At 42.1% G+C, this 27,964-nt stretch overlaps 3 protein-coding genes across 3 annotated transcripts in view; all 3 read right to left on the reverse strand.

Moving 5' to 3' along the window:
- The window catches only part of kiss1rb (KISS1 receptor b), a gene marked incomplete at both ends in the record, with an annotated part of 27,086 nt that extends 26,564 nt beyond the window's left edge, over positions 1–522 (reverse strand). Inside the window, 1 exon segment of the mRNA XM_083783373.1 lies at positions 493–522. Coding sequence (XP_083639499.1) covers positions 493–522 — 30 coding nt within the window.
- On the reverse strand, positions 214–6,405 carry isca1 (iron-sulfur cluster assembly 1). The gene is made up of 4 exons (XM_083783626.1): positions 6,253–6,405; positions 2,705–2,758; positions 1,956–2,061; positions 214–1,797 (listed from the first exon to the last, which is right to left on the reverse strand). Exons 1-4 carry the CDS (start codon positions 6,331–6,333, stop codon positions 1,649–1,651), a joined length of 390 nt encoding a protein of 129 aa, XP_083639752.1. The 5' UTR covers positions 6,334–6,405; the 3' UTR covers positions 214–1,648.
- A 680-nt stretch (positions 6,406–7,085) lies between these two features.
- On the reverse strand, positions 7,086–27,910 carry tut7 (terminal uridylyl transferase 7). Its single transcript, XM_083783143.1, has 29 exons — positions 27,804–27,910; positions 26,528–26,951; positions 26,135–26,289; positions 25,925–26,041; positions 25,581–25,758; positions 24,844–24,932; positions 23,527–23,578; positions 23,307–23,376; positions 22,855–22,981; positions 22,442–22,561; positions 22,215–22,349; positions 21,522–21,699; positions 20,197–20,894; positions 18,326–18,476; positions 17,826–17,912; positions 17,316–17,416; positions 16,926–16,983; positions 16,642–16,745; positions 16,437–16,526; positions 14,957–15,070; positions 14,778–14,855; positions 11,327–11,504; positions 11,120–11,167; positions 10,272–10,363; positions 10,072–10,187; positions 9,790–9,965; positions 9,531–9,619; positions 8,538–8,601; positions 7,086–8,455 (listed from the first exon to the last, which is right to left on the reverse strand). The coding sequence occupies exons 2-29, from the start codon at positions 26,928–26,930 to the stop codon at positions 8,397–8,399; spliced, it is 3,927 nt and encodes a 1,308-aa protein (XP_083639269.1). The 5' UTR covers positions 26,931–26,951; positions 27,804–27,910; the 3' UTR covers positions 7,086–8,396.
- Positions 27,911–27,964: the final 54 nt, after the last annotated feature.

Genomic DNA, 27,964 nt, shown 5'->3' on the forward strand with positions numbered 1-27,964 from the left:
ACAACTACCAGTACCATTGACTGTAACAGGCAAGGCAGAGATATGAAAGACTTGCAACATGCTAATAAGGTCAAATTGTTTCTGTTGAAATGTCAAGATTCTTGTCGAGTGACACTTGAAAAGGTCATAGCATGACGTATTAACCAATTTAAACCGTTGTTATACCTTTCATGTCGGGAGCCGCATCTCACAAAGCTATGTTCCACTACTTGGTAGAAACGTCCAGCCACAGTTTGCTTTATTAAGCCATTTATTCTATATAAGTCACATCAACTGTACATACATTGCAAAAGTCTACACAAACACATAGTTCTGGCTTTGACTGAGCAAAGAATAGAAAAACAAACCTCATTATTTGAGGGATGGTTTTTTTTGTGCGTTATCTTGCGGATTAAGTGTCATTTACATCCTTTATATACACACTTAAATATATACTCTTTCAAACAATTCAATAAATTACAAACTCAAACCAACCCTTCCACTTTTGCATACAGTGAGTGCATTATACTCTGTTTCTACCATTTTGTCTACCGTGATGTCTTTCAAATTATTGTAATTATTATTGCAGATATATTATTTGGTTTGTTGATCCAAATAAACACTAGCAAAATCCACTATTCTTTTGGCTTAGCACACTGGTACTTGAGGGGCATCAATTCAAAGTACATCATAGCTTGTTCAAATTTCCATGTTAGGGTTGTAACTTGTAACACTGTAAAGAAAACTCACCCTTTACATATGAAATGGTAGGCAATAATAAAGAGAAAACGTCAGGTCCCTCTCACCCATCTCTCGTTTAAAATGTCCCTAAGAATAGCAGACCACTATAGATTATGCCATCTGTAGTATGAATCTGTGCATCCATGAACCATGCAGAAGCTGCAAATACAAGGGCCATACCAGTGTAAATATCATCACAACATTTCCGCTAATAGAGCCCGACTGATGCCAGATGTTTGGGTCTGATGTTGACCCAACTATGGAGTTTCCTAGAGTAGAAGTTTTTTTTTTTCGGTAATTTCATTAAGAAATAAAGGAAAGAATCTAAGAAATTCCATAAATAAGAAAACAATGTTTACGTTTTTGAGGTTTTCCTATAATGACCCAAAATATGGACACCAGGTTGAAAGTGCTTATAAACCGGAGCACATCAGCTGCATACAAATGTCGTCAAACAAGTCAAATAATGGCCTGTATATCAGCCAAATAAATATATCGGTCTGGCTCTGGAAATTAGACTGGTACGGTCATTTAATGCAGGGGTGACTTTTCAAGGTGACAGGTGGCACTCAGGCATTGTGTGTGTGTGTGTGTGTAAATAAATCATACTGTATATTAAATTAGTCAAAGCATAGCTAGCTTGCTGTTTTTACAGAAATGGAAATTCAAAATATATATTTTAAAGATATTTCTTTAAATATATTTTTGTTAACAGAAATGACAAGCGAATGACAGCTTCTGTTTGCCACTTTCAGCAGGGGCTGTAATCTGTCTCAAGAGACTATCCACAATACATCCCAGAGAATGTGACGGGTCGAACAACAATGTCAAACGCTCAAGTCTTTTATTCATGCGCATCCAGGAGCGAGGAGTGTGGCTGAGGAGGGACTTGGGAGGGACTGAGGCTTCATCGTCACAACACTCACACTCAGATATTGAAGCTTTCGCCGCAGCCACACGTGCCCTTTATGTTGGGATTGTTGAAGACAAATTCACTGGAGAGCTTTGAGTCCACATAGTCCATTTCAGTTCCCAGCAGGGTCAGCTGGGCCTTCTTCTCAATGAACACCCTCACACCTGTGGGACAGTCACCACAGTAGTGCTGTCATTAATCTACACATACACGTTTTGAAAAACTCAAAGCAATGAAGGTCAACAATAAAATAAGTTGTGAAGAACTTTTTCAGTGGATGTTTTATAGCAATAAAAAGGGCACTTTTCAAAACGTGTCTCACCATCCTGCAGCACTTCCTCGTCAGATCTTTCCCGCTCTTTGGTGTAGTCCAGTGTGTAGGTCAGTCCATTGCAGCCTCGTGTCCTCACCCCCACCTTCAGACCGATCTGGAAACAGAGTCAATGCTAGCATTTTGTCCATGTTAACCATTTGGTCTACTTAAAGTAAACCAACAGCAGCTATACCACTTGACCCCCAGCATACCTACTCTAGGGGGAACATTCGCCCCAAAATAGCAGCAGCATGTTTTGAGCTTGTAAAACGGACAAGGACAGTTGTAACTCAGGTCTGTCTTTTTACTAAGAATAGAGGGTTTTAAGTGGTACTGCTTGAAAAATAAACATATCAGTTTCGCCCTGATCTGTACTCCAGTAAATGCCATATAGAGGGGAACAGAATGAGCAAACCAATTCGGAAACCTTCAATCGGATTTCCAGAGAACTTACTTGAAATAATGGCACGTTCATCGATACCCCCATTTGTAAGGCTAAACTGTTCTCATGCTTTTTGGCTAAGACTTCCTCAAGCTATTCTCATACACTAATATAAATATAAAGATTTTAGCTAAGGATAAAATTAGTTGACAGTGGTACTATCAATGAGCTCCTTCAATAGCTTCAGTGGCAGAAGAGAGCTCTTTATGGGAGAGGGAACAAAACTGTTGATTCCACATACAGAGAAAGAATGATGTGTGGTGAACAGTACCACAGTGGGAACAATGCACACCTCTGGAATATTCACTTCACTCACATATTCAGGCTTATTCTCCAGCAGCGACTTGATCTTGGTTACAGCGGATGGAGTCTGAAAAAGCAGCAAGAAAATGTTAAGCCACTTAAGCCATACAGTATACTTATGTTATACATAACATTATATAAGTTATTGGAGAAAATAACCCTATTAATGCCGTTTTTGAACAATTGATTTGTTTTATTTATTTGTTTGCCTATAATGACATGCCCAAAATAGGAAGATTGAAAAGTGATTAAGATTGTTTACAATAGAGGGATAAGTAGGAATTGTGCAGGTGAGATTTACTCCATTAACATCTAGGGCCTAGATGTTAATAGAGTAAATCTCACCTGCACAATTTTTTGGCTATGAAAAGTGTGCCCTGGCAGAAAAAAGGTTGGGAAACACTGATCTAGGCTACCACATTCCAGGACATGGCCGATCACAGAAAATGTGGACTAATGTTCTACATGAAATGGTCCATAATCATATCATAAAGTAGCACTTAAAATCCCCTATATCTGTGTACCACCATAACTGTACTACAAAGCTTCCCATTCATCTATAAACTGCATGACAGCTCTCTTCAGAAACATTCAAGACTATGAGAAATCAAATGACACTATGACACTAGCAGAAGGTTTTGGAAGCTCAGATAACTTAAAATACTTGATCATCTATAACACAGTTTAGAATTTGCATTTAGATGAGTTGAAAAACCATGTAGGCCTATATATTTGTTTTGTTCACTTACAAATTTCCCTTTTTAATGTTACTGCAAGTCTGCAACAAGTCATTGTTTTATCATTCACTTTTATTATTGGTCAAAATATTGACCAAATATTCATCTGTAGTTTAACTTGTGACCCACTTCTGGAGATCCAAGGGGTCCACCGTTATTAACGTTGCAAAGGACGGGGCGGTTGTTGGCTAGATTATGGCCATCAGACTATGCCTCAATCCGTCAGCAAGAGGGGCTTCTACAGCCTTCTTCCATGCAGTATATTTAGCTTGGATCATGTGCAGCAGCTTTAGAGGCATGGCTTCCTGACAACATGGCAGAGCCTACGAGAGCGTCTCCATTTAGCAAGTACAGAGGGCTTGTATGGTGGAGTTGTGCATGAAGTCCTGTACTAAAATGTGCTAATGAGCCGTTAAGACATCATTTGTCATGCGATGTCATATTAGATGCACTTACGTTACGTATAGCCCTGTTCTTGGTGTTTTATATCGTAATAAAATAAACGAGGTATTTGGGAGATTGAGGTGAATTGTGGCAGTGTTCAAAGTCAATGCAACTGACAAAACAATAGACTGGCTGGATTGTGTACCGCACAGGGTTTATTTTGAGGGATTAGCTGAGGTTTCCTTGGTTTGTGTGGAAATTTAACTGGGAAACAACTGAAAAACCTGAGTCACAGACAAATGGTGAAATCTAAAACTCAGCACCACCACCACTTTATTGATAGGTTACCATGGAGAATACATTAAAAATGTTTGATGTTCGTTACACTCATCTTGTACACTCTCGAGTTCAATTAAAATTAGTTTATAGTGTGGATGGATACAAAAGCTGTTAAAATCCTCACTGATCATCGTTATTGTGCATCACAATTCAGCCAATTATATCAAATGTCTGCATACAGAACTACAGACTACTGATCTATACCGTCTGTCTGACATGCATAACTACCGATACCGTCTGACATACTTAACTGACATCAATTTCAGGTCAAACTTAACTGACATCAATTTCAGGTCAACAAACTTGACATGAAATGTCTACAAGCATAACTGATATTAAATGTCTACATAGTACCTTCAGTATTCCATAGTATACCTACTACATAACTAATAGATAATGTGATTGATTTAAGTATTTATTAACAGTTTGCAGAATGGGTACATTTCACATGAAAGCACAACTCAATACACTCTTACTGTGGACGACACACTGATAAAGTATTACACTTGTTTACAACAGGGTCCACCATTTTCAATTCATCAGAACATTTAGAGACGTACAAATATACTTCTATATAAAAAACAGGAAAGCATGTAAGGAGGTAAAAAGGGAAAAGAAACATAGGGCTAAAGTAAGGGGGAGGGGATTCAGATTTCACGGGGCCAGTTACGAATTGAAGCCGCTATGTGCCCTTTGAGAGCGGTTTTGAAGGAGTCAAGGGATTCGCATGTCTTAATGGCTGTTGGTAGGGCGTTCCACATTTTGGTGGCATAGGAGAGAACTAAATTTAGTCCCTCGTTTGTGCCGAATCTGGGTTGCACATGTTTTGTTGAACTCCCTCTGGTGTTGTGGGTGTGAATTTCGTTGACATTAAGGAAGTATTTAGACAGATACATGGGTATCTTGGTGGTGTACTGTAGCGAATCTTGTGGACCAGACCCATTGCAAGATGCTGCACTCTGTCATCAACCTAGCCCTCCAAGCAGAACCCAATGCTACTGAAGTTTCTGACATTTTGTTCGACCCAGTGCATGGGGTCCTGTTGCATCACTACCATGCCACCTGGTACGCGGCCATTCATAAAACATAAACAACATGGATAACGCCTGTCTGCGCTCTTTGACGACATTTTTCCGTGTGAGGCTTTCTGAGTATGTGAAGTATAAGTACCCATACATGCCGCTGCGAATATCTCCTGTGGCGCGGAAGCCGTTAAGTATTTTTAATCTTTGTTTGACCGATTTGGTCGCTTTGATTCTTCTCTTCCTTCCTTGTTTATTGACACCTCATTGTACCGCCTATCTGGCTAGCTAGTGGCGCTATAGCTATGACAGAGCAGATCAGAGGCAGGGACGTAGCCGGCACAAGCCAACCGCACACCGGGAGGCGGTACAATAAACGGTAAACAGACAAGAAGAAATAAAGTGACCAAATCGGTCAAACAAAGATTAAAAATACTTAACGGCTTCCGCGCCACAGGAGATATTGGCAGCGGAATGTATAGGTACTTAAAGTTCACGAATTTAGAATAACTCAAAGAAAAAAAGGCCGTCAAACGCCGCAGATACGGTCTTAGAGAGAATATTAATGTCCGCGTTCCAGAATTCCCATACGAAAATATAGTTATGACCAGGGACCCTACATAAAACTCATCAAAATTTCAGAAAAGCTTTATGGAGGGTCCCGAAAGGGGCTATCGTCAACCCTAAGCCATTCCAGCCTTAGTAGCCCGACAGTTTGTAAATGTAGTTTGCAAATGTAATAATGGCACAAAGGCTGGTAAACGACGCTACTGCATGGTAAGCGGGCGACTTGGCACGGTATAATTTATATAAGTATGACAAACTGTAAATACAAGCTGTAAATACATACAGTACTTGCTAGCACTATTATGTGACTGAGCTGGGCTGAGCTTAGCTCTGGTCCATAGCCTTCTACGATTAGAAGCAGTAGAAGGCTATGGACCAGAGCTAGGCTGAGCTTAGTCAACGCCTCAACAGAATGTTAGGTAACTTTGCTGTGTAACACCACGCAGAGAAAAAACATTGACAGCATTAAATAAGACATTTGAAAATGTACTGTAGATGGAAAAATAGTTTACCAGGGTTAATGCAGCTCTTGTTGGTAGTATCTTCCTTTTACTGACCGCTCGAACGGTCGCTCGCACCATTGAGGCGGACATGTTGATCTATATCATAAATAAACACATTAGCTTAGACTAAGGCTAACCTTAGCATAACAGTGAACTGCGCAAGGGCACGGGATGACAAGAGATGGCCAGCCTACCAGGCGAATAAGCTGTGTGGATAGGTCTACAGTTTGAATGACGGATGTTACAGCCAATGAGTTTACAGCATAGTTATATAATCGTTTATCTGCAAATAGGACGTCAATTGCGTTTGCATCGCCCATTTGGTTCCCACTAGAAATGTCTGATAAGATGTTGGTTCCACTTTCAGACCCCCTTTCCACCGGTTGGTTCCCAATGGGAACCGGTTAAGTTCTTTTTGGTTCGTCCATGAGCCAGAGCTCCGAAATTGTTGGGTAAAACTAGACCTATATTAAATTGTTTATAGGATAAATCCAAGTAAATTAATACATGATAACCCTTCCACAGTAGTAGATTTTACATATTTTCGATTATTTTGCATGTTCCTACATAATGCCTCATTTGCATATTTAAAAATGTAAAATTTGTAATACAATAAATCATTGTCTTGGTGTAAGTACTCAATTGGGGAAGTGTCATGGTGATAACAATCTGATATGGTTTTGCCCACTCAATTCATAATTAACGTTCCAATTTTGGAGCTCTGGCTCATGGACTAAGAACTGAACCGGTGGAAAAGGGGCCTCAGTGTGGTCAAATTCAAAATAAATAAAACAACAACAGTAGTTTGAATAGAAATTATAGTTAAAATTCTAAAGATATCACTATTGAATCAAGACAAGGAATAAAAATATTCTTTTTTAAAATTTAATTGATGAGCAGGTCTTTCAGACAGATTACTAGCAGCAACACATTCAATATAGTATAATGGAGCCTCACTGTGCAGCAACTGATCTGAGGCACCGTGGCGGCCACAAAACACCTGCTAAATACATTTTGGATCCAGACTGTTAGCTTCGTTCTGAAGGGTTTTTTCCTCCCCATCTTCTCTGAGAAGTGAAGAGAGAAGAAAAGAAATCTGCCGAACGGAGCGAATCAGTCTGGATTCCAGGCTATGTTTTTATCTCCACAAAATTAATCAAAACGGTCTCAAATTAGCAGTATTTGTAAGCTTTTTCACAAACTGGAATACTTTAGTAGTAGAAATGAAAGTCAAAATATTTTTTTTTTTCCTTTTTTAAATAACCTAATCGAGTGTGTAAATTTGAAGAGAACACAAAAGACCCAAGTTCAAATGGCTGTGTTCTTGTTGTACGAGTCACAGTCATAGCAGCTCTAAGCATAATTATACACACAAACACACCATGGTTTTTGAAAGTTGGGTGCTGAGGAAAGTGGAGGTCCACCATTCTTGGACGGACACGCATACGCAAAACAAACACACACGCGCACACGCACACGGGGCTGTATCTATAAAATCTACTTGTTTTAGGTTGCATTATCTCAAAAACATAAAAATACAACCATGAAAGTACATATACAGGGCGAGTAGTACCCTGAAACACTATATACAGGGCGAGTAGTACCCTGAAACAAACTACAGCTGCTTTCCAGGCTGGATGAGAGACATGGGTTTACGGATGTCAGTGCACAGGACAATTAAAATGTCATTTAAACGAAATTCGATAAAAACAAAAAACCCTGGCCATCAAAACTGGTAGGTAAACAAAGACATGAGGAGCATGCATCATGGCTTGTCTTGTTAAAATAAGAAAATAAGCTTAAAAAGACTCCTCTGAAGAGGAGTAACTGTTTAAAAAAAACAAAAACTAAATTATAATAAAATAAAATAAACATAAAAGGCCCTGCTTTGCTTCAAGTTAAGCCACTGGCAACCTGGCTTTGGCTTTTGTGGGTTCCAGCTGGCCATGCAGTCCAATTTATATTCTAGGTTTTGGGGTAAAAGGATTTGGTTGGATTTAGTTGCCGTCTGGCCGATGGAGACACTAGAACGAGGTGGTTTGATCATCTCTTCACCGTGGCCATTCTACTCCAACTTCATACTCAAGGGTGGGGAAACCCCAACACGAGTATGTAGTAAGTGATAAATGGCCGCTTTGTGAACATGGTTTTGTTTATTCCACCGGGCTCTTCCTATGACTGGGGCGTCCCAAGTGTCGGCTGCCTTGACTGCCTGAAAAACACAAACACATGTATGCTTTAGCACACCAGAATGGCTTCATGTTTTGAATGAGGACAGACAGAAGATTACACACCTGCTTGTGGACTCAATATCACTGGTTGTTTCCGCTTCTTTTTGTCCTCCTGTAGAGGTACTCCCTATAAAGAAATTAAAATAAGGTTGAGAATGTGTCCTATTACACGATTACAAAAATACAGAATTTCCTTAAAGTTAGCTGCTAAAACATTAACACTGAATCATGTTTCATGTCTGTCTGGTATATGGCAAATAAAAAGAAAACGTGTCAATGCTATCCTAGTCATTTCCAAGAAGACACCCTAAATCAGAGTCCTGCAACTGGTCGGATACCCGTGGATACCAGAGTTTGACGGGTGGGAACTGAAGCTGTAAAGCCAACCCAGGTAATGTTGGCCTAATGCGTCACTCTGTCTAAGTGTAAATAAAATTAAAAATAAAAAGATTAGCCTGATGTTTGAAAAAGCCTTGGATCAAGACTGTCGACTCATCAGGCTAATCTTTTATCATCCTCTCCTTGTTGATATATTATGCCAATATGGCATTCAGATCGAAATCATGATATAACTTTATGTTGTGATAATAAGCAGCAGTAGCCTCAGTCAACTACATGTCTTCCGTTCCGTGTGCAAGGTACTGCCGCCACCACCACACCACATGTTGGATGAAATAAAGTCAATGATAGCTATCAGTGCCTGTGATACGAACGGGTACATTTGTTGACGGGTGGGACGGATCTGGTTTAGAGTTTTATATAAATCACGGGTAATGGGCTGGTTGCGGAACTGATGATTGACGGGCAGGGCGGGTACGGGTATCGAAAACTGGACCCGTGCAGGACTCTGCCCTAAATACAGGCATAGTGTCAGTGCTGCCATCTACAGGTTGACATGTTTCGACTGCTAAACCTCATGCCTAAAACATTACATCAGAATCTACTTTGATAGAAATTCAGAATCTACTTGGATAGAAATTCTCAATTTCTGTGAAAGTGAATTGCAGCAATATAAAAAATAAGATTTTGAATAACTCATGCAGTTTGATATCACACCTGTTTCTCCTTTTCTCTCATGTTCTTCAGATGGTTTGATGAGGAGTTAGGAGAGGAAGAGTACGAAGAGTTGTCCATTTTGACATTTCCTACCAGACACAGGATAAACTGAATTAAAAGCAACATATTTCCTCCCACACTTTATTAGGATGTGACCTTAGATAAAACCAACTAACACAACTTCATTCAAAGCCACTGTTACCTCCACCAGAGTTGGATGGAAGTTAAAAATTAATAAAAATTAAAATGTTGAATCAACCTGCAGGGCCTCTGTACTGCACGCAGTCCTTCTTAATGTGGGCTTGAGACCCACACAGGAAACAGGATCGCTTCTCATCCGGTCTTCTCCAGCGCTCGCCCTTCTGCATCATCTGGTCTTTGGCTCCATCTGCAGACTCCAGCCTATTGTTTTCAAAGTCCCTTCTCTGCCTGGACCTAGGCCAATGTTTACACCAAACATAAGATTTTACCCGACTCCAAAAGTGCTGGTGTTACATAATTATTGCGAATCATACATACACTTTGATATTAGTAAACCTACTTCTTACGCATCGGGCAGTCTTTCATGAAGTGCCCGATCTTCCCACAGATTCTGCAGCAGCGGTCATTCGGGGCAAGCTCTCCTTCAGTGAGAACCTCAGGATCGAAGAAATACTCCTGGGATGAATATATAGAAATGTCAGTGACATTGCCGTGAGAGTCGCTCTACATCAATGTCTAGTTTTTATGATAAATACCAACCATTTGCTGAGAGTATTCAGGGGGATAGACTTTGACTGGTGTCCCAAAAACCCTTCTGCCATTGATGAAAGCCTTCATGATGAAGTTGGTCACTGACGAAAATAAGAAACATTCCATCAGTTAAATTGTGTAAACGACAAACTGTCGACAACTAAATACTTTTTGTTGTAATGGTCGAATTTTTGAGGCATGCATTTATTGTTCTGTTCAATAAAATGCATTGGGGTGGAAGCTTTGGGCCAATAACCTAGTGAAACCTTTAATTTTGCACGGATGAGTGTCGGGTGCAGCTGTCAGTTATGAAAATTAAAAATTAAAAGTACAGCATAATAATTTCAATCTGCTCCCAAACTGGCCTGTGTGATCCGGTTTAGAAGGAGAAAAATCAAACCAAATAACTGTTGGGGTCGCATTGTTTTTGTTCCCTGAATGCAAATCAATTAGTTTAGTCTTGCAAGGTACGCCACAAGTTAGAATAAACGACGGACATACCAAACGATTAATATAATAAAATAAACTAAATGATTATACATTTACGTAAAGTTATTTAAAGTTACGTAAAGTTATTTCCACTATTACCGGATCAGAAACCGTAAAATGATATTGATCCCATGCTATTATTACCTATGAAAATGAAAGAAAAGTGGTGGATAAATCAATTACTATGGACAACATGTATGGAATTGTTTAGGGGAAACATGTTAACATTAGGAAACTCCTTTGGCCGCAGTATTTAAACAGAATCTCCCTGCAGATTGGAACACCATAGAACATGCCTCCAACACGAGTAGCCAATAACTTCACCAATAACTTCATGAAATGTGAGAATAGCAGGGAACAAATCATACTTCTCCTCGACAGGCCAGCACCCAGATTGTGATTCAGGTCAAATGGATCTGTAGTGGGTCAGGAGAGAGACAAAAGTATTACATGTTGCCAGACAACACACAAATGTAATTCATACAATTATTGTCAGCCCAGAAACTGTATCCATTCCCGGGTTTTATATGTGAATAATAATGGAATAATGTTGTGCTGCAGGTACCCAGGCTGACCTTCAATGACAATGTACTTGGAGGTCCACTGCTTATTGAATGTGGTGAGACAGGCTCTCTGTCGGGTGGACACGACATGCTCCTTGAAGTCAAAATCCTCAGTGTAGAAGCGGAGCATTCCAAGCCACAGCTCCCCCACTGATTCCGTGTTCTTTCCATACTGTGACCACCGTTTAGGCTGTAAGTGGAAGACAGGAAAAGGCCAAATTTATAATCAGTTGTATGGCGGAGTCACTCCCAAAGAAATAACTGGTCTACAAGCCAACAGGTGAGCTTGTACATCAGCTATTTTTGTCAACGACAAGTCATACAGCGACATAAAAATCAGACCTATACCATGTTCAATACTATTAGGCGGTCTGCAGCCAAATACAGACTATGACGCTTTCAAGTGGCCTGTGATGCTTTCAGTGCATGATTTCCCCGTGGGATCAATAAAGGTCTCCGTCTGTCTGTTTATTATGCCACCACATATACAACTAGTTTGATTTGATCCATGTTCTGCAACTAGAACAAAAGTATATCTAAGGCGGTCAGTCGCAGAGTTGCGGTAAAAAAAACAAAAAAAAAAACAACTACTACACATTTATTAAATACAAGTAGCCTTTGATTATATTTTCAGGCCCACAACATAATGGCTTAGAAGAAATGTACCTGACCCAAACTTAGTTGCAGACTCTTGATCTACAAGCATACAGAAGCATGTTCTGAAGAGTGCATAAGAAAACGGTGTACCATCAATAAAAAAACTTTCAAACTGTGCAACAGAATCTGCAGCCGGTGGCTGGGTGATGTGCTATGATGGCATTTACATGAATGGAATTGGACCAAATGTCTTTTTGATATAGTCATGTTTCCTCAAAATGACATTTGAAGACATTTTGCCTCACTCACACAGAAGCCATTTCTATGCGTGCTAGTTGCCACCAATTAAGCATGTTCATTTCATTATATTGTGGTTGACACTAGGTGGAGGTGTCTCACCTCAGAATGGGTGGTAATGGGTTCAATTAAACGTCAGGGTGACCACTGTGGAAGCTGATAAAAGAGACGAGCAGACGGAATATAGGGAGTCTTTGTACTTTACTGCCAAACAATATAAACTTGATAGTTGATACACGTCACAAGTGATCGCGAATGTGCCGTCGCTTTGAAATGACAGCGTATTACATTCCGATTCTAGAGACAAATCCACTCCACCACTCTGTCCTTACGTATCACAGGTGGTTTTCTAATCACTTGCTTTTCGATGTGCACAGTATATAATTTTATCTGAGGGTCTAAACAGCAGCAGGTATCGTTTCTGGCTCGGAGGTATCGCAATATTTGGCTGCCAGACAGGAAACGGTGGGAAGACTCGCGATACTTTGTACATTCAGAAGGTACTTTGTGCTCTTTAGATACCATACCTCTATAAACATTACACTGTGCGTTATATCCTCTGTTGTTTTCCAGAAGATATTACTTTACAAAAGGTCTGTCGTTCAGAAAGTGTTTGTTCATGAGCTGGTCACTGAGCTCACAGACTACAGTGCATTCTGCCGAACTTCCGGGTGTAGTTTGGCTCCTATGAAAGTGTCATGGCGCAGCCCAGTCACGTGACCATGTCCTTCTCTAAGCTTCCTTGGGTGGAGATATAAGGTAGTACCTTTACCTGTGTGTACTTTATTTCCAAACAAATTCAAACACATATACTCCGTCTGCTCGTCTCTTTCATCAGCTTCCACAGTGGTGACCCCGACGTTTAATTGAACATGAACGGTGACACGGCAGCCAAACCTCCTGCCCAACCGTTGTTGGGCAGAGGAGAGGGAGAGAGATTCTATGAGTGATGGCGTCATCAATGAGGACACACTGTTTATTGAGGACACGTCTTCTGCCTGCGTCTGTGCGGACGCCTTGGGAAACGAAAATGGACCACCGCTGGATGCAGCTAATGGTACTGACCTCGACTGTGTTTAAATGGACATCAGTTTTGCAGACGCTCTTAATCCAGAGACTTACATTAAGCAAGAGCACAAATCTATTCAAATTTTTTTTGGAATAAATCACATATATAAAAAGCATTTATCATGAAACATGCGTAAGCTAAGAACAGTGGAATATCTATATCGTGAAACTATACATATAAATGTCTAGTATGCTATACATGTACTATGAAGTGCTATGACTACATGCAATGCAATTATAGTGCTGTCTACATGAGTAGAGTCTGTATCAAATACTATCCAAGTCTAAAAAAGTGCTATCTAAGGGGGTAGGGTAAGTGCTATGGGCCATGGAGTCTGAAAAGGTGGGTTTTCAGTCTACGGCGAAAGATTGGGAGTGATGCTGCAGTTCTGATTGCAACGGGAAGTGCATTCCACAGTTTTGGAGCCAGAAGGGAGAAGAGTTTGGGACGTGTGGAGCGTTGTCCCGGCGTTTTTAGTGAGGGTACTTCCAGCTTCCCTGCGTTGGCTGATCCGAGTGCGCGGGAGGGTTTGTAGGGTTCCAGGTGGCCGGAGGTGGTTCCCCTGAATCTATTAGATTACAGCGTCGGCGGTCGCTCGGGAGTTCATCTCCGGCTGGGTGACCCGGTTTGGCATGCCATCGTACAGGGGAGCCCAGTTCACTTCTGAGCTGTGGCGCACCGTGGCTGAGCGATTGGCTTTCGGGTAGTACGATAGTTTCACCCCCAATGAATATGTGAGTATTTTCATCGCTCCGCGCTCACAGGCGACAACTGGATCAACCGTCTCCCGTGGGTCATGTTGGACCTGCGTTCAGCACCTAAGGAGAACCTGCAGTCCTCTTCAGCCGAGCTGGTCTTTGGTCAACCGCTGAGGGTCCCTGTTGAGTTTCTCCCTGGGTCCTCTGGCCCTTGGTCCACCACAGTTCACCGGTCTGCTTTCCGGGACGCGAGTGAGTTTGCCCCAGTTCCTACACACCACTGCCTTCCCCCTTCCTACATTCCGAACGACCTCATGGCTGCCAGCTACGCATTTATTAGTCATGATGCCCACCGCTCTCTGCTGCAGGCTCCTTATGATGGGCCCTTCCGTGTCCTCGAGGTGGGCCCCAAGAACTTTGTAGTGGACATGAGGGGGGAATAAGGAGCGGATTTCAGTTGATCGGCTTATGCCTGCTCATATAGTCCCCACGATGTCGGCCACCCAAATCTCTGCCACCCAAATCTGCCCCAGTCTCCAGCCATTGTGACTCCTACATTTCCCCTGGCAAAGCCTTATCGTCGGGGGGGGGGGGGGGGGGCTAGATGGAGGTGTCTCACCTCAGAATGGACACTGACGGGTGGAGATAGGAAGTGATATAAGTACCTTTACCTGTAAATACTCCCTATACTCCGTCTGCTCGTCTCTTATCAGCTTCCACAATGTCTAAGTTTAACAGAATCACACTTCCGTCAACTTGTTTGCATGTTGGGACATACAGCACAATGAGGAAAGAAACCCACCAGTGCTTCCAAATCATCGAAGAAATAGACGTTCCAACCATCGACCATAACCTCTGGTTTCTTGCTTCCATCATGAATCTGCAACAAAACAAGACAAGTTCATAGAGAAAGACAATGTCCACGGTGTTACGAGATGGATAGAGCCCAAACAATCACGTGCTCAGGTTTGGGCGAGTTACCTCCTGCAGTACAGGGATCACCGGTGGCTCCCTCTGCTGGAGGAAAAACAGGACCATGAGGGTGTAGGCGTAGGATGAGAGGCTGCCACGGGATGCATCTCCAATGTCACACATCTGGACCAACAACAACGGAAAGTATTAGAGGTTTACAGAAATCTGAGAAAACTTGACATTAAAAAGGTTTAGAATCACTGTAATGCTAAATGTTAACAATGGGCCCAGGCCGTAGCGTAACGGTCTGGGCACCGGACTGGTGATCCAGTCGCGGTGTGCCGCGGGTTCGACTCCCGGACCCGACACGGCCTTTACCGCATGTCATCCCCCCATCTCTCTCCCGTTTCCTGTCAGCCTACTTTCTATCTTTCTACTTTCTAAAAATCAATAAAGGCGTAAGCCGCAAAAAAATATCTTAAAAAAAAAAAAAAAAAAAGTTAACAATGACCCTCACTTTGACATGCATTAGGCCAGTGGTTTTCAACCCTTTTCATATCGAGGTCCATTTATTCTGCATTTGAGCCATGCACCACCATTTGAAGAGATTTAGCCTCTCAGAAACAAAACATCAATACAATGCTGTATTGATGTTGTCACCATTAGGAAAGATAACAGGCAAATGTTGTAATATAATTAAGTCTAATTATGTAGACTTATTGTAAATTAAGTAATGCAGATCCGTTACAATTAGGGGTGCAACAATAAATCTTAACAGCGATACGATACGCATCATGATACATGGTTGACGATACATAGATATTGGTTCATTATGGCGATACGATAGAATGATTTGAAATCAATACAGTAACCATTTAGCAAATACATTAAATATGCGTGAAACTTGTGGATAGTGCAGGTTTTTTAAGGGAAAGATTTTATGGATATACATAAATAATGTTAAAGATAATGCCAGAGAATATTATCTGGATTGTAAAAACGTTTCGATACCGATTAGTTCCATTGCGATACGATACTTGCTGTTTACATATTGAATATACTTCCATTTTATTAATTAAAATTGATATTTAAATACAGTTACTATTTTATTAATTAAAATTGATATTTAAATAGTTACTATATCGTTACAATAATTTAACTCCTGAGAGCATAAAATGAAGATCTATAAGGACCCAATTGGTTACCAACTCTATCATTTCACTGGGGAACACCTGGAACCCACTCAAGGACCCCTGTTGGTCCCCGGAGGCCCGGACCACTGGTTGAGAACAACTGCATTAGGCCATGGAAGCCCATTTGATGAGATTGAGGGATTTCTTTGGGGGACCCAGAGATGAAAAGCAGTGTTCTTTTAACAGTGTGGACAAAAATGTAGTGTCTTACGTGTCTTCAACTCATTTAGCAGACTTCCTGAAAACCCTCAAGTGCCCATGTGGGCCATGGATGGACCCCACCCACACCAAGAAGAACCACTATAGTGGTGCACACAAGGATGTCTGTTGTTGCCATGTGCGTGTAGCGTGCTCACCTTGGCAAACACCTTCATGACATAGCAGAGGAACTTCACCCTCTTGTCGATGGCGGCGTACGATGCCAACAGATTTGTGTTGTGCAGGGCCTGAAAGTACAAAATGTCACATCATGTGTCATGCAGGCATCCATCCAGTGAGTGAATTAAGTCTGCATAGCGATTTCAGAAGACTAAAAACATGAGTTTCTTCTGTAGTCCTTACCAGGGTGTTGTAGAGGCTGATGTCTCCTTCCAGCCCTGTGTGGACATGGAAGAACTTCACAATGGGCACCTTGGCTGTAGTGATTGGCAGGATGTTCCTCAAACCTGAGGGGAGTAGAGATGGAAATGTTACCATGGTATTTCAGGCTTCCATCTTTGGTTATTTGTTTAAATAAAGCGAAAAGTCAAAGAATCATGGTGAAAGAAGAGTTATATTATATTATATAAAAAAATAAAAACAAACACCACTGCAAACATTATAAAACATTTAGCAGCATATGTAACCTGGGTGTTTCTTCAGTAATCTCGCCAGGCTCTCAATGATTCCAATGCAATCCAGACCCTGAAAAATGAATTAAGAGATTTGCACTTATTTAAATGGAAGTTGTGAATAATCACGAGACTTGTCTCTTTCCTGGCAGCACTGTTTGACTAAAGATAAGTTAGCTACTAAGCTAAATGCTATATGGCTCAGCCAACAGGTTAGGTAAATAACCAATCAAGAGAGTTGCTTCTAAGTAGAGGCAGTCTGTTATCACTCTCATTACACAACTGCTGTTCAAAGTAAACTAAACCATTTTCACCTGAATACCATCACAGTATATTGTGTGCCGAGTGCTGACATTACCTTCTTTTCACTAGATTATTTTTGGGTTATATATATATAATACTTACATCGGAGGTGGCTTGTCCCTCCATCACCATGCAGATGTCCAGGTCACTCTGTCTAAAGCCAAAGCCATTCTTGGACGACCCAAACAACCTCAGCTTTGCCCCTGTCCACAAGATACAAAAATAATCCTTGACCCACTACTTTACCAGATGTAGACAATAACTGAGGTCTTCAATGATCAAAACTTAATAGAAGTTCATAACAAGGACCTAACTAAAGTGAACAGCACCACATTAGTTTTTATTACTCAATACTACATTTTATTTTAATCTCATAATACTATCTAATAATACTAATTTCACACTTTAAAAGGTGGTTGCACACTGGATGCGTTTTTCGGAAAACCGATGGAAAAACGCTGCTAAACATCCAAAAACGCGTCCAGTGTGCAGGCCTGCAGGGACCTTAACTGGATATAACATCATGGTGAACGAGCATGGTGTAATAGAACAAAGAGAGTAAAAGCTTTTTAGTTCCACAAGGACTGCTCTAATTAGCATTGGAGCCTTTACCTGAAAACTGCCTTCTGACGAAGTTCTCCAGGTCGCGAAGGATGTACTCTCTCACATCTATTTCCAGGGTGTCGGGGGCAAAGTCCTCTAGGGGAACACAAAGATCCACATTGAGACAGGACCAAACCATTTCTTTGGGGTCTCCTTTACCTGTAAAATGTCGACCTTTAGTCCTAAATCTGTTGAGTAGTTGCCCTTCGGTTCTGTATATCATTTTGACTGCTTGGGGCAGGTGTTTACCCATGACATGAGGATAGCAGCAATGAAGATGAGAAAAGTCTGGGGCAATGACAGACCTGCCGACTCCAATGTCAACCATGAATAGTTCCGTTTTCATCTCCACTGCCACAGAACTGTGACCGACATGTCATCATACAGCAGTCTCAGTGGCCGGATGAATTTGTCTGGGCAGCCAATGAGGTTTGCCAAGATCGGTTGTCCAGACAAATACATCTGGATACGGAGAACCAGGCATACAGATAAGACTGACACACACTTACCATAGCACTGCTCACACACAGCGTTGAGGGTTTTCAAGAAATTTGGTGTGATTGGAGGCAAGGGTTCGAGCTCCACTTTCTTGAAATCTTCTGGGCAGTCTTTCTTCAGATGGCCGTCATGTTTACACAAGCTGCACACGACCATGTGGGACTAGGAGAGAATACAGGTCAGATTTACTTACACTGTACATGCAAGCATTGCTGCCAATTAGTAGGGATGCTCCGATCAATCGGTGGCCGATCGATCGTGGCCGATCACCGATCGATCGTATCGGATCGGCCGTGCAAAATCCACCGATCCGCGAAACCGATCAACAAAGCAAAAATCTGCGCAGTTTTACATCCAAAATAATGTGTCACTTTCTCGGTTCGGCACCGCTACTGGAGAAATATAGCGCTGTCGAAGGCAGCGCAACTAAAATCCCCCCCCCCCCCCCCCCCCCACACACCCCAGGGAGAGAGAGAGAAAAGAGAGACAGAGCGAGAGAGCACTCACGTCTTCACCCAGCGGGCCCCCGCGAATCCCGCAATTAACCAGATACAGAGATTATATAACCTATAATAGCCTACACTTTAGCAAAATATCATGTCTGATGAGAATGTACTGCGCTGGACTGTACAAGCACCGTGGAGTCTGTCTCACAGAACAGACATCCTCAGCCACGCTCCAAAAGTGGCAGCACCTGGCTGTCACTCATAGGCTAATCACTCTGTGAGGACTTGTGTGGACTTCCTTTTCTCCACAACGGACTTTTTCGCTTCTAAACCCCTTCTTGTTGCTTTTCCCTGTGTGCGTCACTCAGCTCCGCAATAAGGTGAAACAGAACACAAAGATGAGTAGCCTATTTATTAGCTTAGCGTCAGATTTGTTTGTGTTGGAGCGCCTCAGCTCGGTGAAAGAGTTCATGGTCAACCTCTTCCAGAGAGAGATGGAGACACTACAAACTCTGCTGGAGACACAAAACAACGCAGCACCTCTCTCTCTCTCTCTCTCTACGTCTCTCTCTCTCTCTCTCTCTCGTGTGTGTGCACTGCTGCGTAATGTCACAGACACAGACGCGATCAATGATATGTAGCATAAATAATAGTCAAAATATAACACTTTCCCTCCATCTGTGACTGTGATGAGCTCCTCACACTGTCACACACATAACTCCTCTCTCGTTCATGCACGCCTGCTCAAATTAGCAGCAACTGTTTGCGTAAATTATTATTATTTTTCCGTTGGGGGGGGGGGGGGGGGGGGGGTGAGGCCCGGTCGTGCTGTCTCACCACCCAGTCCGGCCCAATGTTGTTCCGCCACTTGTTGTCAACACATGCTGAGTTGACAAAGATTGACAGATTGATTAGGCTGTGGAAGTATTCACACTACTTTAGTGTGGATTTATTGGTATTGGCAATTTAAGGACAGGAGGAGGAGAAGGTGATCAAGCAGCTCCACAAGACCACAACGTTACATTGGTACAGTAGGCTCAAGGCTGCATTTTGTCCCTTTTTTTTTCTCTCGAGGGTGCATGAGATGATGGGAGCCCCTCCAGCAGGCTAGGGAGCCCCGCTCAGGTTAGCGGAAAATGACCGCGGGGCGCGGGTTGCCAGGTTTTTTTATAAGTAAAAAAAAAAAATATATATAATTTTTTTTTTAATAAAAAATATTTAAAAAAGATCGGGATCGGAATCGGAATCGGCCGATCTTAAAAAAAAAGATCGGTGATCGGGATCGGCCCCCAAAAACGTGATCGGAGCATCCCTACCAATTAGTTGAGCTGCATTCTCTATTCATCTTCAAATGCACAAGTACCAGCAAAATATTAACTTGGATTTTCCTGGGTTTCTCAACATTTGTTCATAACGTAAACACAGGTCATATTTACCTTGCCTCGTGTGAATGCTTGCCTGGTAAACTCATAGCGCAGGCCGCTCTGTTTTTCATTCTTGACTTCAAAGCCCTCTACAGGTGGGTGTGACAGAATGATAGGAGCCAGCTCCTCCTCATCCATGGAAGTGGGCGTCAAGTTGGGCGCCAAGTCAGGGACCTCTTCGTCAGAGAGGAGCTCCTCCCCTGAGACTTCGTCAACTAGAAAGATCTCCTCGTCCTCCGTGGTGAGGCTGTCTAGATGCTGTCGGCAGAATTCAACGTCGTCGTCCCCCTCCTCTTCTTCCTCCTCCTCCTCCTCCTCCTCCTCCTCCACCTCCTCATCGTCATCTTCAGAGAGGCTGTTTTTGCCAGAGTCTGCCTTTTCTTTTTCCCCCTCGTCGTCCGAGTCGCACTCTTCATTGACCTCTTCCTCTTCAATAATACAATCGGAGTCTTGAGGTGCCTCTCCTTCGGTAGGAGGTTTAACTGTGGCCGTGTTCATGCCTGCCTGGTGGACGATCTCCTCTCCCAATGTCTTTGCATCTGCGGCCCCCTGGACAGGCCTTTGCAGTGACTCCACCTTGTGGTTGGTAGCTGCCGTGTTGTGTGGCAGGGCAAAGTACTTGTAGGTGGTTTTCAGGCAGTGCAGGAGATAGTCGAACGTTTGCTGACTGTTTAGTGTGCGAGCCACATTCCTCTTCACGGCAAACGGGTCTAAACATAGAAAGGCAGACATGAATTTAAAGCAATGTCAGAGAGAATTCAGCACACATGGTGACATGCAGGATTTCCCCTTTAAGATTAGTCGGGCCAGTGTCTTTAAGTGTGTGTAATAAAGTGTTAAATAGCTCTATATTCATTCATATACATTCTAATGAATATACAGGATAAACAAAACAAAAAAAAGAGCAGTCAAAATTGGAACTGAAATCTTTGTGGGGTTCTGTTTTCTAAAGAGCCAGAGAGACTCCTGTAAAACACAGACTAATAGCAATGTTTACCATCAGAACATAGAGCTTTAACCTTTTTTTATCCCATTTTTGGCAGGAACCCCAAAATTGGTGTGCTTTAGCTATTGAAAAATAGCAGATCTACAAGCTCATAGCGCACCACCGAGTGGCACGCTACGAGCTTGTAGGTCTGCTATTTTTGAAAAATCGAAGAACGACTGACATAGAAACAGCTTTTTCCGAAAACTTTTCAGATCTTAGGTCAAAATGGGTTAACATAGGACTTTAAACACCCTTTAACAAATGTGTGATCGTGTGTCGAGACCATTTATTCACAGAAGCTCAAACAGGGTTGACATCTTGATCTTTATCAAGTCAACAAGCTCTTTACCTTCCACAGCAATGCGCTTCTTTGGCCAGTCCTTTGCCTCACGTGAGAGAACCACACTAGTGCGCACGCTCATCACATTGTCTGCCATGTTGAACTCCAACGAGTAGAAGCGAAGCATTTCTACCCACAGGAGGCCAACCTCTACAGAGGCATAAGGTCTTTGGAACACCAGTGGAGCCTGTTTGGCAAGAGGATATACAGTACATACTCACACGTGACAAAGAATATAACAAATTGACCCAATGTAAATTCAGAAGCCTAAACACTTTTGGTTGTGGATTGAAGGCCCAGTGATGGTAGTACCTCCAATGTTTAATGGTAACTATTCATTCAAATCTCACTTAAAGTGGGCCAACATTCATCACTTCTGTTATTTTGCCCACCAGTCTATAAAAAGATGACTATGATGCCCTCAAAAAACATCTTGATAATGGATGTCTAAAAAAAACGTCTAATGTCTATTGTCCAACATAAAACAATCAAGTGGAGGCCGGTACAACGAAAAACAACCAAAGATCTCCACCTACTGATATCCTGAGGGAAATCAATATATAGGCTAAAACAGCGAGAAAACCAGCGCACACTGCTCTTAAAACCAATATTGGTACCGGCCCAGGCGCAATATGAAAGACCACCCAAAAGTGTTTGCACTAGTTTCTGCAGATGTCACCAGATCGGTAGGAAGAGATTTACCTTTCCGCTCTTAAATGAATCCTCTATTGGCCGCAAACTCTCTTTGGATGTGGGGAAGTAAGTCCAGTGAACATATCCATCCACCAGGTTTGTGAGATTGAATTCAGACAACTTGCTGAGTGAAAACTCCTTTATCTGAGGACGATGCATTGTTTGTTGTTAAGCTTATGAATGTTATATTTTAATAAATAATTTAACGCAAGACAAATGGGAGAAAACTTGCACACCTCATGGTTAAAGTATGTGGGCAGGAGTGGCTCTTTTCGCTGCTGCAAGAAGTAGATGACCATCAGGGAAAAGACATATGTCGGCAGACCGCCTTCATCCGCTCGGTCCACCTGACAGAGCTGAGACAACATACACAATTAATTCGCTTTGCCAGTTTGTATACTGTATCTGGTCTAGAGAGAATCAGCAGATAAGTTAATGGTCTGTGCTCATTTGTGGAAATGAACTGATAAAAGTGTAATGGAAACTAGGCTTTTCACAGGTACTGCAGAAAGCATGGTGACGTGGAGTTGGTGGTTTGTAAGATGTATTAGATGGTTAATTAAACGCATGTGAAATTTGAAATGAAACCATTGACGGGAGAATGCCATCATGTTCTGATCACAGAATGACAGCTCTTTTAGAAACTCACCCGGGCCCAGTGTCTGAAGCCCAGGACCAGTGGAAGGAGGATAGGTTCCCGATTGGCTACGGCAGACAAGTAGGCAGTGGTGTGACAGGCGTTGTCGTTTCCCGCGCTCACTTTGCAGATCAGACCGCTGTAGGAACAACATGATCAGTCTCTTAACCCATTCTGACCCGAGATCAGATTCTAAAAATGTCTTCTACATCCTGACAGTTTTCTGAAAAAGATATGTTTCTATGTCAGTGGTTCTTCGATTTTTCAAAAATAGCAGACCTACAAGCTCATAGCGCGCCACTCGGTGGTGCGCTATGAGCTTGTAGATCTGCTATTTTTCAATAGCTAAAGCATGACATGATGCCCAAAAGGAGTTAAATTCTCCCATGAGTGCTGTACCAAGCCACAGGCAGTGATGAAATTAGCAGAGGTAGATTCAAGAGCCAACAATGGAGACAACAAACCTCTTTTTCTCTTTGCAGATGACCACAGGTACCCGGGCATGAAAATCTGCCTCAAGGTCGACATAGACCGCTACGGGAAAAAAAGCAGGACATTTATAAAACGTGCGAGCTTTAAATCGGGTAGTTATTTTGTTCACCGATGTGATGATAATTCTTAACAAGGAGAATTGCTGATGAGCCAACTGAATATTTATGCATTTGGATAAAGTGAGTGACTCACGGCACACAGAGAGGGTCTCCTGGACCTTCAACAAGACGTCAGGCTGATGCATCTGTGAATACATTCCAGTTCAAAACCTTACAACATGAATTCATGCACGGTATGAATGTGGCGGGCCCAGCCCAACAAATAAGGAACTATGCAGACAATGGCTACGTTTACATGAAGGGTGATCATTCCGAATAAATACTTCAGAATAAAATACATCCGATGTAATGTTTTTTGCCGCAAGTTTACATGGGAAATGGTCATTCTGAATGAGTGTTTATATGGAGAAGTGATAGAAGACATGATACATGTTAATTCACGTGAAACTACGCCATCTGTTGGACACATAAAATATAGGCAGTTCATTCATTGTGACTTTCAGACGAAAGACGACACTTTGAAATCCCATAATTTCATTCCGCAGTAGTTTTGAGGCTGCTGCTTGGATAGGGACGGACATATTATGTTTACCGTCTTTTTTTCCCCTCCTGCTGCGGCTCCCCTTCTCCGCTGGGAAGGTGATCATCTCGTTTTTATGTGTAGCCTACTTTATTATCTACAGCACGGCCAGGGCACGCAACACACTGATTATTATTGTATCGGGTCGCTCGTTATTTTTGAGAGAGAGAGAGAGAGAGAGTGTGAGAGAGAGACCGTTGAACACACACACACACACACACACAAAATGCACGAAATAACACGCTCTATGTGCAAACTCCTCGGCGCGCCTTGGATATGAGGCTTACGAGCGCCTTGGAGTTGGAGCGCAATGGAAATGAGCATGCTCAGAAAGACCAAAATTAATTTACATCCGAAGCAGTGTATACATGAGTCCAATTTTCTTTCAATCACATTGAACATCGGAGTAATCCGGCCAGTGACATCGGAATGGTTTTTAGATCGCATCGAGCGTTTTCATTCGGATGTAAGTTTTTGTAGGTGTTTACATAACAACGTTTAATAGGATTGAACTTATATTCGGAATGAAAAGGGGATTTAACTGCTCATGTAAACGTAGCCAATGTCAAAGATAACTTAACATACCATTGATCTAGGGCTGCATTCTTTTAGCGATTTAGTATCAATTACTTTATCGTGATTATGTTAAATAATTACATAAATGAATTGGCACAAAATAAACCCAATTGATTTGAAAGATTATGCAGCATTCTTTCCTTTTAAAAATATTTTATTTTATTTATATTTCCCAAAAACGATTTTTATCAAAGTGTGTGTGTGTGTACATATATTATTTTTAAGATTAAATGAATTAGTTTGATTTGCTGTTGTACAGTTGCAGTCCTAATGACCTGGCTCTGTACTACTCACGTGAAGGGGGTACTGAATGTCAACGTTGACATCAGAATCTTTAAAACCAAACTTGGTGCAGGATGACCCATAGAGCCGGAGATTTATCTCTGTAAATGGAAATGAGCGAGAGACATCGAGAGTGAGTGGCCAAGAGTGAGAGAGAGAAGAGCAAGAGAATGTTCAAATCTGAATATCTATTCAAAATCAATTAGCAAACACATTAAAGCCAAGGCTCTTGGCAGCTAAATTATTATCTCCAGAGGCCAGTAATAAATACATCTGGGAATCTCTGTACGTACGCATATGCGTACATCTGTCTTCCACTTTGTGGATAGAGTAAAAATTGTCGTTTATAATCTATGCATATATTATTTTCCTATACCAACATTGTTCGTACATTATTTTCCTATACCAACATTGTTCGTACGAGTACATTTTGTACCTTTTGTAGCTTACAACAAATCACGGTATATTGTGAGCTTGTAGATGTGCTTTTCTCACCAAATATTAGCTCACACGAGTGTAACGAATAAAGCCCTCATTAGCCCTGCATGCAATGAGACATTGCTGTGCAAGGATTATATTTAGTATCCGAATATCGAATATTTGGGGCCAGCCTACACATTCAAATACAATAAATTAAGGGAAAGTGCATAAATAGGAAAGAAAAGATAATGGCAAAATAATAAAATAGAAAGAATAGAATAGAAACAAACGGGCGGTGGGGGGGCATAAATACTTTTGAGGCAGCTTACCAGGCATGACAGACTGGAGGAGCTCTTGCATGGTGGAGACGATGCACTGTCTCTTCTCTACATCCTGGTCACTCAACCCTTGCTCCGTGGCGACAGTCGCTAAGGTAGCACTCACTGCACTTATCTGCTCCTGCCCAGGGGGCAGGATTTCAGTCAGCATTACCTGCTCTCGCCTCTCCTAGGAACACATGCACACAAAGTGAAATCACATGTACAAACAAATACTCAACATTGAGGTTGAGATGTATAAAAGCTATGACTATACAATTTCTGTAGTCAGAATACTGTAGTAGTACTGTAAATTTCAAACTCTACAGTGACAAGTGTAATAAAATAAAACTCACCCTTGCCCGCCTCTTGTGCCACTTGTCTTTGGCGTGACGCTGGGCGATAGGGATCGAGTCCAGCAGCATGTCACACAGACAGCAGGTGTACACAGCGCTGGGTCTGCTGCGGGCACGCTGAAGTGATAAGAGAGAGAAATCAGTGGCCAGTTCCCAAAAACTTGGAAACTTTACTGCAGTGCAAGCCCACCGCTAGTGACCGCTAGTCACCTTTTTCAGGCGAAAGATTTCATCTCGGATAAGCTGCTCCTCTGCCTGCCGCAGGGACAATAGTTCTTTGGCCGAGAGCTGTGATTCGTCAATCACTGGACCCCTGTCTTCATCCCCAAAAGGCCTCCTTCGGTCTCGGTTCCTTCGTCTTCCTCCTGGAGGGGCAAGAACAAATAAGATTGGGCCTGTATCCATGGAAGTGGAAATCTAAAAATCAAAATTATAACATGCTTGATCCACAGACTGTGGATCAACATAATATTTGTGTAATGAAATAATATATACCAGTGCTCAGTAATAAAAAGGTCCAAGTACAGTTGGCTGCTAAAGAATATGCTTAGGCGTTTCATTTGCCAAAAGCGTGTCCCCCATTCTTTCTGCAGATTCCCTCACCTGAGCTGTGAGCAGTGCCATCAGCAAAGTCCCTCTTTCCCTGTTCCCGGTCCTCTCTTGGGTCCTCTCCATGAGAGTTCTTCTTCCAGTGCTGTCGCTCTCTCCAGTTCTCCTCTCGATTGTTCTCAGCACCAGGAAACCGCTGGAAGCCATCCCTCTGTAAGGGACTATGTCCACCCCTAAACCCCCCAGGAGAGCTACTCAGGGGGCCAAGGCCCCCCTTCTTAGGGCTGGCGTGGTAAGGCCTGCCCTGGTTCCTCTTGGTTTGGTGACTTCCCTCGTTTTTGGGGCTGAATCCCTGTCCCTGGTCATGGATCCTCCAGCTTTCTGTCTCATCTGTCACAATACCCCTCACCCGACCTCCTCCTACCTTAGCATAGCGAGGCCTTCCTGACTCTTCCATGGTGGGCTTATACTAAAAAAACTGTGGGATGAGGTGAGTCATGTTTAGTTACAGTCTTACAGATGGGACATTTACTCAGCAATATAATTTTACACAGGTCATAAATGTTGGCTCAAAGTCTGCCAATAACATCTCTTCTTAGACTGACAAAAACCTATGTGTTGGGTGGTTTCTTTTTCTTGTGAAAACGAAACGCCTGCGGTCTCCGAGGCTAGGTGGCCATACAATCATAAAATCTCCTATCATTATTGGGTGCCATGTCACGGTGGCACTAATGACAGGAGATTTTATGAGGGACTGCCGATGAGGATCTAAACAAAGTAAACCTTCTACCGATCGGCTATTGTTTACAAAGTCCAAGCAGTCAGAAAGTAATGTCAATCAACATCCCTGTATTATTTATCTCCTTCTGGAAAGCTAGTTGTTAAGTAGTGAAGCTCTGTTGATTTTTACTCGATAAAACCATTTCATTAACGCCTGCGTAGTGTAATATGTATGACATTTGCAAAAATACATTACATTTACAATAGAGTGGGAAGAGTCTTGACAAACCAACCATAGCGTGCTAAAAGTGTAACTGACTTTTAATGTCACTTCCATTTACTAGCTAGTGACCGCTAATCGCCGAAGGGCTGCTATCAGGCGTTCTCGTTAACAGAACATCAATAGTAACGTTAGCATTACTCACTTATTATTATGACAACAATGTAAGTTAGGCCCATGGGCAATTAGCCAACTAGCAAGCGAGCTAGCTAGCTGGTTGTTAGCTTACGTTAAAAATCAAATATCTTTTCTCTTAACGTAAACAGAATTTGAAAAAGACTACCCATGAAAATGACTTTGATAATAAGTAAAATATCCTCAATGAAATACCTCGTGTCTTTATATGGACTGCATAGTGGAACGCCAGCAGCAACCTGCAGCCTAGATCTCTGTGATGTTTGTTACTTGAGTTTAGGAGGAGGGACCACTGTTCTGTTTTAAGGCCTGTGAGTGACGTCACCTAAAGCTATGTCTAAAGGCGTCAAGTAAGA

The sequence above is a fragment of the Protomyctophum parallelum genome (assembly GCF_964188405.1).
Source record: "Protomyctophum parallelum genome assembly, chromosome: 15".
NCBI lineage: Eukaryota > Metazoa > Chordata > Actinopteri > Myctophiformes > Myctophidae > Protomyctophum > Protomyctophum parallelum.

Excerpts from the sequence above, each read along its gene's own strand:
- isca1 (XM_083783626.1), bottom strand. The coding sequence starts at position 6,333 with ATGTCCGCCTCAATGGTGCGAGCGACCGTTCGAGCGGTCAGTAAAAGG. Across the intron at positions 2,062-2,704 it reads TGGAGAATAAGCCTGAATAT|ATCGGTCTGAAGGTGGGGGT; the intron begins GTGAGTGAAGTG and ends CTCTGTTTCCAG. Across the intron at positions 1,798-1,955 it reads CGAGGAAGTGCTGCAGGATG|GTGTGAGGGTGTTCATTGAG; the intron begins GTGAGACACGTT and ends ACTGTCCCACAG.
- tut7 (XM_083783143.1), bottom strand. The coding sequence starts at position 26,930 with ATGGAAGAGTCAGGAAGGCCTCGCTATGCTAAGGTAGGAGGAGGTCGG. Across the intron at positions 26,042-26,134 it reads AAATCTTTCGCCTGAAAAAG|CGTGCCCGCAGCAGACCCAG; the intron begins GTGACTAGCGGT and ends TTATCACTTCAG. Across the intron at positions 22,982-23,306 it reads ATCTGCAAAGAGAAAAAGAG|CGGTCTGATCTGCAAAGTGA; the intron begins GTTTGTTGTCTC and ends TTGTTCCTACAG.